The following is a 14572-nucleotide window of genomic DNA, read 5'->3' on the forward strand; positions in this document are numbered from 1 at the left end:
ACCACACACGTGTAGACATCGCTGTCTGGACAGATGAACAGGCTCCAGGCCCTCCTCAGTCACATATGGGATGAATGGTCAGTGTGGCAGTAGCAGCTGCAATTGCAGTGCCCCACCCAGCCTCCCTCACTAGCCCAGGGGCCAGAGGAAGACTGCACCTCTACCCTTCTCCTCACAGAGCTGAGCAGCATGCAGAGAAAAGGAAAGCCTGTCTCGGGTGTGTTAGTGAGGGGCACTGTGTTCCATGGGTTATCACAGCGCCATTTCCTCCTGGGCCTGCTATGGAAGGGCCCACCTCCATCCCCAACTGGATTTGGTTTTGGGCGGGTGACTCAGTGGGCAGGAGACACTGTACCCTCATGCTCTGACTTGGAGCCCCCCTTTCTGTTCTACTCTCAAAAAATAAGATTGTATCTCATTTAAAGTACTGTTGTTTATGTTCTCTGTTACTAACAGCCAAAGACAACTGCTAAATGATAAAAAGATGCTGTGGTACCAGTATAGGAATACACAAATAGAATATGGAACTTAACACAGAACACAGAAATAGATCCACTTGTATATGAAAACAAGATTGCATGATGGGGCTGGCAGTAAAAAGTGGACTTTTAATTCCATGGTCTGGACAACTGGTTCTCTACACAGAAAGAAATTAAAATGAAACCTTACTTCACACTATACCCAAAAATAAATCCCAGTTGAGATTTACAACTTGTATTAAAAAAGCAGACTTAAAACTTTTAAAAGAAAATATAGAAAAACATCTTTATGATATTAGGGATAAAAACAACAAATTATTTTGGTATATCTTTGATAATAATTTGGTACAAACTATAAATAAAAAGATATTTAATCATATAAATTTTAAATGATCTAATCATCAAAAGACAGTACAAAGAAATACAAAGATAATTCACACACTGGGAGAAAAATTAACATATATGGCCAACAAAAAACTGATATCAATTTAAAAAACGACAGGAACCCATTAAGAAAAATGAGCAAAAAAAATGATCATTTACTTCACGGAAGAAATACAAATAGTTAATAAATATTTTTAAAGATGCTCAAAAAATAAAGTGAATGCATAATAACAAATACCTTGTTACACCCATTAAATTGAACCCCCAAATTAAATATGATTATAATGAACCTTGGCAAGGATAATAAGCAGTAAGATTATTTCTTGCTCATTGTTGGTGGAATGGAAACTGATCCAACCACCTTGGGAAAAATTTGCTATTATAAAGTAGAGTTTAAGATATGCATGCCCTATACTCTGGCCATGTCTCTCCCAAGCATATATACCATAGAGAAATTCTTCCACATGTGCCACAGAGATATGTACAAGAACATTCTTAGCAGAACTGTTCATACTAGCAAAAAGTAGAAATAAAATGTCCACCAAGAGCAGAAAAATTATAATATATTCGTATAATGCCTTATTATATAGCAGTGAAATGAACAAACTATTACATGACAATCCCACATATAATGTTTAGTGAAAACAAGCAGGGCAAAATGGTACAAACAGTGTAATTTTGCGATTTATATAAAGTTCAAAAATAAAGTGAAATAATACGTTGTTAAGAATGTGTAAGATATATGTAATATAACTATAAAGAAACATAAAGGCATAAGAAATAAATACAAAATTTAGAATAGTGGTTAATGGTAAAGGGATGTGAGAGAGTGAATGGGATGGGACCAGGACAGGCACACTGGATGTTTCAAAGGTATCAGTAATTATATGATCACAGATGATGGTTTCATTGAGTTTCTATACCAACGGTTCTCAGTGTTGGCTAAATTAGCCATTAAAACTACCAATGCCCAAGCCCTACGTCATATCAATTTAATCAGAAATCCTCAGGGTGGAGTTTAAGCATCAGTACTTTTATAAAGTGCCTTCCACACTTTCCATCCAATGATTCTAATGAGCAGCTAGAGGTGAGAACCACTGCTTTACCCCTTACTCACCTATTAGGCATACTTTTTGATGTGTCTTTTTATAAAGTTTCCATTAAAAATCTCACAAAATTGCAGTAGTTACTTCCTCTAGTATAGTGTCAAATGGCAGTCAGGTTTATAAGAAAATCAATTAACTTTAGAACTACCATGAAATGGATATCTGTCTTAGGATAGTTGATCAAGTAAAAATAAATTTTATAAACTTCTATTTCTCCAACTGTTTCTCAATTCACATTTAAAGAGCTAATAAAATAGTTTTTATCATTTAATAGTTGATACTTTCAATTATGTACTTACACTAAAAGAAAAGGCTTATTTTTTTTTCCAGTAATAGAGTTTTTTTTACAACATAAGTATTTTCTCACCAGTGTTACTACTGCCAAATAATTTACTCAAATTCTTCCCGCTCCATGACTTCTTACTTACCCTGAGCAAGTCATCTATACGACCTTCCTTTTTTTCCAGGTCCTGGTTTTTATTACTTTCTAATGCTGCTAATTTCAGCATTGTAAGGTCAGTCTAAACGAAAGAAAGCTATTTTATTACCCCATTATATATATATCACTGCATGCAAACATAAAATTAGATTTTACTCTGATTCTAAAGAGCAAAGAAAGTATTGGAGTTTGTGTGTGTATGTAAAAAGTATCACAAGAAGTCTTACTGCAGTTTTAAGTTTTAATATCTTCAGAAGCATAAGTGCTATAAACTTAAAAAGAAAAATTTTAAAGGCTAATTATTTAAATTTTTAGAATATTGATATGTTCTTCATTAAAATTCAATATAAACACTGCTTTGTGCTGTCAACTCTAGCTGACTTTTGAACATGGCAAAAACTTTCACAAGCTGTTTGCTGACTGAAAGCAATGTACTTATAAATCCTGGCCTAAAGATCATCCAAAGAAAGAAGTTTTGATGCACACGCAACAGTTTGGACATGACCTGAAAGAAGAAGTATAATGGCAATAAACTGCACAACTAAGGTGGCAAGTAAGAAGATCTACTTTTTCAATCCTTAATCTCAGACAGTCATCCAAAAACTGTCACATGTATGAAATTAAAATGAAAACCTTAGTACTCAAAATTCATAAAACTAAATAACTGTAAAAGATATCTGATTAATTTTCAAATGATTTTTAAGTGTGTAGCATATATGAATATACAAAAATACAGACACATGGAACAAACTGCTTTAATGTCCACTTATAACAAATATAACACTTTCATGAAGATATCGATTATATGTACTTGGATGTTAAGTTCAAAAAGAATCAGTAAACAGAATTGATATGTTATGGTTGTTCTGTTTATTTATTTTGCTTAAAATATATATTTAACCAGTGTGTAACAAAGGACAAGCTGATAGTAAATTGGGTGTTTCAATTTCTCACCCCCTACAAACTGTTTTTTTTGTTTGTTTAGTAATTAGCTTTCCTGATGCAGAATTTTACTTTATGACTATGTCTAAAACAAAGAGAAGACATCTTAATTGTGTGTACAAAGTTGGTCACCAGTTTCTCAGAAGTCATACAAAGAAATTTTAATTACCATTTACCTGAGTGATTTTAAAGGATAACTGCTTTGGTTGTACAATAGGGTGGTCCCCAAAAACTAATGCAGTAGGAGAAGGGCTATTCGGTCGAACCTTAAAAAAAAATATTAAAAATTTTACATTAGCAAGAAAAAAAATAGGCTTTTGCTTAGCAACAACTAAACATTTCGTAAGTTTTTATCAGGATAATAATTCAAAACATAATTGGGGACTTCCCTGGTGGCACAGTGGTTAAGAATCCGCCTGCCAATGCAGGGGGCAGGGGTTCGAGCCCTGGTCCGGGAAGATCCCACATGCCGCAGAGCAACTAAGTCTGTGCGCCACAACTACTGAGCCTGCGAGCCACAACTACTGAGCCCATGTGCCACAGCTACTGAAGCCCGTGCGCCTAGAGCTCGTGCTCCGCAACAAGAGAAGCCACCGCAATGAGAAGCCTGCGTACTACAACAAAGAGTAGCCCCCGCTCACCGCAACTAGAGAAAGCCCACACACAGCAACGAAGACCTAACGCAGCCAAAAATAAATAAATAAATTTATTTTAAAAAAATAAAAAATAAAGAATTTAAAAAAAACATAATTGAACTTAAAAACATTTTAATCACCATTCATTCAATAAGCATTCATTAAGTACCTCCCTCTTATAAAGCCCAATAAAAGAGACAACCAGCCATATATGCCCTGCCCTCAAGGAACTTAACAATCTGGTGCCATAAAAGCAAACTTAATGCTTTCAATCTGTTAACTAAAACAAGGCCAAATACATTATTTTAAAACAAAAATATTAAACAGATTGTGATGGTTCAAAAAGTAAAACTGTAAAGACCTTAATACAGAACTCTTTAGTAGTGGGTACAATAATGCATGCCATATGTAGTATAATATCAATTTACTGATAAGTTTCATGGTTTATCTAGTCACTAGTTTTAAAATACATTCACTGAAAGCAACAGATTACATCATGCACCAATGCTATCACTACAGCTCAAAGTTGTTTTTGAGTCTTATGCTTTACTTAGTATATGGCAATATGATGTGCCCCAAGGTACAAAATGAATAAGACATTAAGAAATATATGTCTACAGACAGAACTAGAAAGGGACACTGAAAGTAAAAACAGGGTATCTGAATAAATAAGAGATACTCTGATTTTTAAAAATTTTTAATTCATCTTTAAATTACTGAAAGCCAACATTGTTTTTCTGGTTAGACAATGAACTTTCACATAATGAAAGTAAAAAAAGTAGAATAAAATCCAATATGTAGAAAAATGCATATAAAAGAACTAGGTCTTTAAAATGTTAGAAACAAACCAAAAAGTTATAAGAGAATTTTCAGGTCCAAGATCCTTCTCCTATGCCAAACTACATTATCCGAGGCTGATGGCTGCCTACTCTATTTCAGGATTCCCAGAAAGGAATTAATTATGCTACCATTTTAGTGGTTAAGAAATTTAATTGTTAAGATCCCTGACCAGGGATCGAACCTGGGCCCTGGCAGTGAAAGTGCCGAGTCCTAACCACTGGACAGCCAGGGAGTTCCTGATCCCATCATTCTTTTATAGAAACATTCCTTCTTTGGGGAACAAATTCCCCCAAAGCGAAGAACACGTCTTATAATTAATTCAGGAAATCTTTAACTTAAGAATCTTACTTTCAGAAATAAAGTTCTAATAGTATCAAATCATTAAAAAGAATTCAACTCACCTCACAGAATGATTTTTTTAAAGATAAACGCTAATATATGTAAAAGGTCTCAATAAAGACAAATTATAAAAGTTATTCATTCAGTACACATAAACTCTGAGACACAAAGACTACATACGTAAAAACTTACAGATGAGGAAGGAGTGGAATGTGAATGTGAATTCTGAGGAGAACGGATTGCAGGAGGTATGCCTCTTACTGGACTTGAGCCATTTCCACCTTGGTACTGAGGGAGAAAGGAAACATCACTATTTATTAACACAGGTTTAGACAAATATTATTTTAGATATGCCATTATGAATTAATTTAAGTATATCTTATTATTATTTTTGTGGCAGACTCAAAGACAAATTCCCCCAAAGCAAAGAACAAGTCTTATTTTTCCTTCAAATTTTAGCACAGTTCCCTTGTTTGTTAAACCAGTATGATCCCTAATCCCAAGAAACTTTAACATGTTTACATGTAGATGTTAGTGAACATAATCAACTATCTTAAAACAGAGCTGTCAGTCCCAAGATCTGTTAAGTATCCAAATGTTCATAGCACTATAAAAGAACTATACAAACCAAGTCCCTTCTTCTTAACAGCACAAAGTCTAATAAAAATCAATCCTTTCTTACATGCATAACATGCATTATACTGCATGACTTAACTGCATATGAAGAGAAGCCAACCTAATCTGTTCCATAGCTTTCTCAAGTCTCATGTTTCTGAACCAAGAATGGAAGGAGAAAACAATTTGTTGCTAATGGCTTCATCTCAGGGTACAGGTATGAACAGCAGAGATGGGAACTTCCTAGTGTGTTCATTAAACAGCTTCCTGCAACCTAGGAGCTTTGTCTAAATTTCTTATCTATAGTGCCTAGCGTAACACTCAGCACACAGTAGGCATCCAAGACGCTTGAGATTTGTTTATTTGATCCTACCTTTGGCAAAGATTTTTAATGATATTAACACTAAGGGACTGACATCAACTAAAGAGCATCAGGTGTATCTTATAGTCTGCAACAGTTTTAGCTTAGACACTGTAAACTCAAGAAAGAAAAACAATGGAGGATAAAAAATATATATATATTTTAAACACAGCCCTTCTCCTAATCAGCAAATTCTGCTCTCTCTCAAGGAAATATAAATATTTTTCAACTGAGTAGATGTTTGTTTTAATAATCACATTAATATTTTATAATGAAAACTGGTAGGCAGAAGTGTTTCTGTGTAGAAGAAAGGAAACATTCCAGACTAAGTAAGAATTTAAATTTACCACTGTTTATTATTTTCAGGGACTCTTAGATTCACATCGCCATCATTATTTAATCTCTATCCACAGGGCTCAACTGTTGCTGTGGTACTGACAGCAGAAAGAATTCTAGAGGCTGGGAGACTTAAAGCTACTCTTTGCTCTTCCATTTAGAATTTGCCTTTACGTAGGCTACTTTATATCTCTGGCTCTCAGTTTCCTCATCTGTAAAATAGGAATACTAATAACACCTGCTTTGACTATCTCCTGGATATAAGCAAATACAGGAGAAAGTACTTTGAAAATTACGATGTGCCACACCAAAGTAAAAGTAAAGTTTAATATTCCTAGGAAGTCAGGACATCACGTAGTAGTGAAGTTCTGCTCTAATTAAGTAGATAATCAAAAGTTGACTTTGTGCTTCAAACAAATTATTTCAGCCCATAGCAAAATTATATTAAGAACTGAAGATATTTCTCAATGAACTTACTTCAAAATAGTCGCTAATTTTGTGGCCACGTCCCCCAATACTTTTTCCTAAAATACAGAAGTAAAAAATTTTATAGATTTAAAGTCAGTCATGACTATCTACCACATACTATATCAGAAAGAGAATGTGCCAAACTTAATTTCTCTAATACACACAAAAATAATCTATTTAATAAAAAGAATATATTTTAGTTGGGTAGTGATGGGCATCAAAAGAATATTAAGAGCCCTCAGAGGGTCAGATGCCGACTTCAGAATTCCAAAAATCAAACGATATTTCAATAGATACATGTCAATTTTAAAAAGTCCTGATTATGGGAGAATCAAATAAATAAATCATATTAAAAGATCTCTGCTTTTAAAACTACGCTATTCAGATTACTTAATGGCTAATAATTTCATAAAAACATGTCAATTGATAAGAAAAAGACAAGTGGCAGCTGTATAATTGACAAACCAATTCATACCTGTAAATAATGAATAAAAAAGCTTGGTCAACACAAACCATAACAAACTGACAATAACATGCTTTAATATGAATGCTATTTTGTAAAATGTTTTGATTTTCTAAAAAGTATTTCCAAATTAATAGGATTTTTTAAAAAATAAACTAGATTTTAAATACTGTCCTTATATGACCATATTGATAGTGATCCAAATTATTACAGATCACAGTTCTTTAATTAAAATTTTGCTCTAAAATGGACTTTTCAAAAAAAAAAAAAAAACAACAAATAACAAAGAAACAAAATGGACTTTTCATTAGTTTTATAAATATTGAAGTAAGAAGTTGCTAAGAAATATGGCGTTTTGGATGGGAGGCATCCATCCTTCACTGGAATTATACTGAATAATTTCTGCAAGCTACAAAAGAAAAACTAATGATAGCATGGAGTCAAAAGCTTTGGATAATATAAACATATACATTTATCAATTCAATACTGACTTATATATATTCATTCACTTACTTTATTCAACAAATATTTCTTGAGTGGTTACTATGTGCCAGGCATTACTGAGATGAACAAACAATACATTTAAAAGTTCAACAACCTCAAATTCCTTCTTGGAACAAGGTAGGGGGAAATTATTTTTAAAACTACTAAGTAATCAGGACTATAAATACTACCTAGAAATTTTGAACACGAGTTTTGTACAGATTTATTCAGAGGTCAGGGAGCACTATAAAAGTTCTATACCAAAGAACTTCCCTTCTGCCTGTAACAACTTTCCTGCAGATTCTGAAGAGGTGCTATTTTTTAAATGAAGACAGAGACATTTTTTTGGTTGCCTACCCAGAAACTATTTCCCCAATTTTTTTTCCCTAACTGAATCCAAATTTTATTCTGTTAACATTCCCTCCCCTACAAAGCACATGTAAGTAACTTCAGGGGAGGCTGACTCCTATCTGGCCTCCGTTCCTAGTTCCCCTTCCTTCCTTCGGATTAGAAATGCAATTTTGTTCAGGTATCATGCCTTCTCCACACAACCTGTACTTCTAAATGGAACTTTACCCCATTTTCATTTTCAGAGATGGGCCTGATTTTTTAAAAATATTTATTTATTTATTTATTTGGTTGCGCCGGGTCTTAGTTGCAGCAGGCGGACTCCTTAGTTGTGGCATGAAAACTCTTGTTGCAGCATGAGTGTGGGACTTAGTTCCTTGACCAGGGATCGAACCCGGGCCCCCTGCATTGCGAGCATGGAGTCTTAACAACTGCGCCCCCAGGGAAGTCCCGAGATGGGCCTGATTTTAAGGGCAATAATACCTCTCTTGGACATAACTGGTTTTCGAATAGACACATGACCCTATTCTGGCCAAGAAGATGACAGGAAAGTTTCGCTATGGACTTAAAGAAGCCTACATCAAAGAAACAGGGAAAAAAGAAAAACACACAGAAAACCAGCCTCTCTCTAAAGCAAATACAAGTGTGGAAGATGAAATGAGGAAATGCAATTAAAACTGGCCACAGTCCTAAAACCATAAGAGAAAAAAGCAGACAATTCTGTGGATGGCAGACCACAAAGAAAAAGATGTGGCTTCTTAAAGACACAGGTTGGATCAACCAACCCAGAAGTCCCAGGCTATTTTGGGACCTGCTTTTAAAAGTGAGTTTTAAAATCTGAAGTTAAATCTATCATAACTAATATAACTAAATAAATCCAAGCCCATTAACCACAACTTGGGGAAACTACACTAAGATCAAAAAGGACCTCAGGGCAGATTGAAATACAAAGTACCACAAACTTAGAGAAAGGTGCTAGAGTGACTCAACTCCCTCCTTCCACAAAGATAGCTGCTGCAAATATATTTCTTGATGCCAGTGCCACATGTAAATACTAGTAAGCCATGGGTTCATGGCTCTAGATTTTGTGGCTCCAAAACATGTAATATATGTGTAAAATCATTATTACATATGATTTAAGAGCCCAATTTATTGTATTTAATTTTGAGAAGCCAAATTAAATGACAATACTATCTTGTCCATTATAAGAAGTCGTGTAGTCTAATGAAAGTAATTTTCTTACAGTTCATAATACAAAATGTAAGTATGAAAGAAAGGATGAAGAACAGGTATGGAAAGAAAAAGATGGCGCTTTAATGAAGTACTTCAATCATTTTTATATAGTCTTTTTTTTTTTTTTAATAAAAGAGATGAGTAAGTTTGGGTACTTGTCTCAAAGTGAGATATAAAGTTCTTATTCAAAAACGAGAAGCCATTTCAATACCATAATTCATATAAAGAGAGAAAAAAGAAAGGTGATAAAGGCAATGCTTGTCAGGTTTGGACATGACACTTTTCTTTCTAATTCTCAAATTAAAAAAGTAAGGGAAATGTCAAAAGCCTAAAAACAGTAACCATAAACAAACTACCTGTGGTACAAAAAGATTCCAATTTCATAAAATTATTATTTCTTACACAAAGTACATTCTTAAACTATTATTAATGCAGAAATTACATGGTATCTATAGAAATCACAAAAACACACTACTTTTTAAAAAAATTATTAATTGATTAAAAACCAGAATAATTAATTGTAAATGCCTCTTCGGCTCTGAAGGAAGATTTTGCTTCGCTTACCCTGACTACTTTCATTCTGATTTTCTGCTTTTCTCTTTCTTCCTCTGGATGATTCCGATTGTTTCTTCTCTGGTGTCTACAGAAAGCAAGTTAACAGAACTTTAAATTATAGTTTTAATGGACAAAATTTTACAATCACTATAAATGTCATTTTTATTTTCGAGGTAAAAAATTTTGCTCAATAGCGTTCATGCAATGTAAACATGTAATTACTTACATACAATTTATTTAAAAGATAAAATTTCCTATTGTGTAAATTTTTAAAATTTGAAGTGTAGGAGACCTGGTACACATTACCTGAAATTTACATTTACAGAATTTGACTTGAGGTGGATGAGAAATCTGAGAGTAATCAGCCTTTAAAAGATGCCCTTCAAATTCTTAACTGGATAGGGCAAAAAAAAAAAAAAAAAAAAAAAACCCCACAAAATAACAACAAAACACCGTATGTTTTTCCCATTAGTTTTCTACTATTCATATATATTCTATAGAAGTAAAATAAACTTGGACTAGAAAAAAAGAGCAGAACACAAACCTTAATATATACAATCCCTACTAAAAAGAACCATTCACCTAAATGCCTAAAAATTATTATCCAACAACAATCAAAGCAAATTCATAGATTATATCCTAAATCAGGTGTCTGCAAACTATAGCCAGATGGCCAAATCTGGCTGGCCACCTGTTTTCGTAGGGCCCATAATCTAAGCATAAATTTTACATTTTTAAATGTTTGAAAAATATAAAAACCAAACAAGAATATTTCATGATATGAAAATTATAAGAAATTCAAATTTCAGTGTCCATAAATTTGGTTCTATTGGAACACAGTCACACTCATTCATTTATGTACTGTCTGTAGTTCCTTTCACACTACAGCAGCAGAGTTGAGTAGCTGTAATAGAAACTGCATGGCCCATAAAGCCTAAATACCTGGCCCTTTACAAAAAAATAGTTTGCAGAGCCCTGTCCTACGTGATGGCTTGTTCTTAAATTACAGGTTTGCTCTTTTAACTGATAGGAAGTATTTCCATCAGGCTAAAACAACAAGTAATTTTTGTGCAGTCTGACAGAATGCTGTGCTTAGTGAAAAATTAAAACCAAATGTGCACAAGGCAATGGCACAGGGCCCTCAAATTCTAGAAGCTTGGCAAGTATGTCTGGTGACAGAACAAAGCATATCTGAATGAATGAAACATCAAGGCAGCTTAAAATAAATCTCTAAAGGCAACACAGTCCTCCAACAAGGAAGGGACTTAATCCGTATTTTGATGTCTCTTGTAAGTAGTTCTGTGATTAAATAGTATGAATGACAATATACAACCTAACTCATACTGAGCATCTATGGTTCCCCAAAGTATTATCTGGGAAATTTTAAGTTCTCTCACTGACATTCTGCCAACAAGATAACAGATTCAGAGAGGTTTAAGTGAATGTTACTAACCTCTGAATTCTTTAAAGACAGAAGTTATACTTTCTCCCCACCTCCTCCTCCCACCTCCATACCTAGCATGATAAATAACAAATATTAAATAACTTACTCAAGGTAACTAGGATTCAAATCAAATTCAATTCTGTATATTTCCAAGGCCTAAATGCTTTTTCCCCCTTCTATGTGTCATGATTATATATCCTACATCAAGAAGTAACTGACTGAATCAACCATACAAAAATACTTCAAATTTTCATTAAGTTCATAAATAAAATTCATTATGTCCAATAAACTGCCTATATGTTTTCACATCATAAACCAGAGATCTTAAAGAAATCCACTCTAACTATACTCAGGAGACAGACTGACATACCAGCAATTTAAGGTAAATAGTTCATTAGTTTAGTTTCATACTCAAAATTACCAAACTCAGACTTAAGTGGTAACCAATCTGTTATTCTCCTTGGAATAAAAATATCACCAAATTAAAAATTCTAAGTTAACAGTTTTATAAAGAACCCTATAATCTATCTTAAAACAAAGGAGGGGACCTCCCTGGTGGCGCACTGGTTAGGAATCCGCCTGCCAATGCAGGGGACACGGGTTCGATCCCTGGTCCGGGAAGATCCCACATGCTGTGGAGCAACTAAGCCCGTACACCACAACTACTGAGCCTGCGCTCAAGAGCTCACAAGCCACAACTACTGAAGCCCGCGTGCCCTAGAGCCCACATGCTGCCAACTACCAAGCCCGTGCACCTAGAGCCGGTGCTCCACAACAAGAGAAGACCACCGAAATGAGAAGCCCGGGCACCGCAATGAAGAGTAGCCCCCACTCGCTGCAACTAGAGAAAGCCCATGCACAGCAACAAAGACCCAACGCAGCCAAAAATAAATAACATATTTTTAAAAAATTAAAAAAATTAATTTTTAAAAAAATTTTAAAAATTAATTTTTTAAAAAATTAAAAACAAATAAAACAAACGAGAACTCCCAAATAATAATTTATTCATATCCTTCCCAAATTAATCTATGTAAAAAATATAATTTAAGGTCAAGGAAATATGGTTTTTCAGAACAGTTTTAATGTTATACTAATTTTTAAGCATGACACAATCCTTTTGGATTTCCATCTTAAATCCTGACTAGCTTCTTTGAATAAGCAAAACAAAAAACCAAACAGAATAATAAAATTCTGAAAGCTATATTGGAAACAACATTTTCTATCTAGAAAACTAAAGAATATATAATGTTGTAAATGGTTCCATACTATTTTCTAAAGTATATTCCAAGAACACTGGATCAGGGATAGATTGAGAGGCTACATTTTAAAATGGAAGGTATCGTAGGGTGGTTCAACTGGGGGTGAATAAAGTTAGATTTATTTACCACAAAGCTTCTAAGAACCATTAAAATACTAGCATTCACTGGCTATCTCCAAAAGGGGGATGGGATGCAAAGATACAGTATATGTGGCAATTCTCAAACTTATTTGGGATAATGTTCATTAAATACTGGATATAGACTTCAAGATATTTAAGGTCTTTTTTATTTTCATTTTTTTAAGACATATACGGTAACTTAGTAAAAACTTTTTCTCCAAGGCAAAATTTCCCTAAATTTAAAATTTTCTGGAATGGGGAAGTGAGAGTCTTTTGGGGGAAATGTCATTTTGTTTAGAACAAACTAACAAACCCCACAAATGCATAATGATTACAGTGAAGAAAAAAAGGCAACAGGCTTCCCTCTTTTAAACCAGAGAAGAATTTGAGGAAGGAAGATGAAGAGAAAAAGGAGGATGAAGGAAAAAAAGGATGACAGGACTAAAATTAATTTTAAGACTGTCATCTAACACTAATGTGAGTAAGAAGTTGGAAATAGCTAATAAAAAACTGAAAAGTTGAACAAAGCAATAGATGAGAAAGGGAAACCTAGATATACCTAATTTGCCTATAAAGTAAATGTAGGCATTAACAAACACACCATTTTGCCTTCCTATGAACTTGAATCTTTTTTCACCCACATTCTAGTATGACTACCTCATGCTGACCTTTGACTTCATTCTCATCTCATAGATTATTTTAGGGCTGTTCTGTCAGCCCCAATGGACCATAATTTCCTCAGAAGAAAGTACCATGAGTCTCTGAAAAAACACAGACTAAGAATCCAACTCTGGGTCCACTATTTACTATAACTTTCAGTATGCTACTTAACCCAAGACTCAATTTTCTCATCAATTTTAAAGGTGATAATATGGCATAAAAGGATTGTGGGGATTAAATGAGAAACATACCAGAAACATAAGTAGTATAGCATCTAGAACAGTGTATAGTCTATATCAGTAAGCTATTCTTATCTAAATGGCTATCCTTCTATTACTCCAAATAATCCGCGCACTTTTATGTTTCAAAACTTCAATCACGTGTCACTTGTTAAATAATTAGCAGCTTCTGCCCTAATAGTTTACAAATAACTTGTAGGGTCTGCAAAATAAGCAATATTTCAACTCTGATCTCAACCATAAGCCACAGAACTTATAGTCTAGGCCCTAAGTATTACATCACTAACCCTAAGACAAATGTACTTTAAACAGTTTTTTTGGTTTTGAATTTAAATAATCTGAGCAACACCTATATTAAACAAAACAAAAACTCTCAATGAAGCCTAATGCTGCCAATTCTTCTAAGACATCCTTTGTGTATGGACTTATTTGGGGATTTAAAAGCTAGAGGATTTAGGGTAGGCAGAAACTCATCAAATATTTAACCTCTAAAATGGCTCATCACTGAGAAGAAGAAGTTCAGAATACTATCTGCGACTTTCAAATTGTACTCCAGAGACACCTTAGAGGACAGAAGGTTGTGTCTCCAAAGTTACTAAAGGGAAGGAAGGAGCAGGTGGCTGAGCTAAGGCTCTAGCCACCAGAGACACATCCTGTCCCACCTCTACCCTATCCCTGGGAACACAGCATGTCTTATTTTAATATTGAGATTCTATATCAGATTTCTTCAAAGAAAGAGCTCGATGGCTTCAAAAATGTTTGCAAAACCACTGATCCTGACCAATCGATTTCCTAGAAAATCTAAGGGATATCAACCAGGCCACT

At 34.1% G+C, this 14572-nt stretch overlaps 1 protein-coding gene across 1 annotated transcript in view; it reads right to left on the reverse strand.

The window, feature by feature from the left end:
- Positions 1-14572, reverse strand: part of TLK1 (tousled like kinase 1) — a 164368-nt gene that overhangs the window by 61343 nt on the left and 88453 nt on the right. The window contains exons 4-8 of the mRNA XM_007183263.2: positions 10036-10111; positions 6954-7000; positions 5357-5452; positions 3527-3616; positions 2398-2490 (exon numbers count right to left, since the gene is read on the reverse strand). Coding sequence (XP_007183325.1) covers positions 2398-2490; positions 3527-3616; positions 5357-5452; positions 6954-7000; positions 10036-10111 — 402 coding nt within the window. The remainder of the gene's footprint in view (positions 1-2397; positions 2491-3526; positions 3617-5356; positions 5453-6953; positions 7001-10035; positions 10112-14572) is intronic.

Source organism: Balaenoptera acutorostrata, chromosome 8, assembly GCF_949987535.1.
Source record: "Balaenoptera acutorostrata chromosome 8, mBalAcu1.1, whole genome shotgun sequence".
NCBI lineage: Eukaryota > Metazoa > Chordata > Mammalia > Artiodactyla > Balaenopteridae > Balaenoptera > Balaenoptera acutorostrata.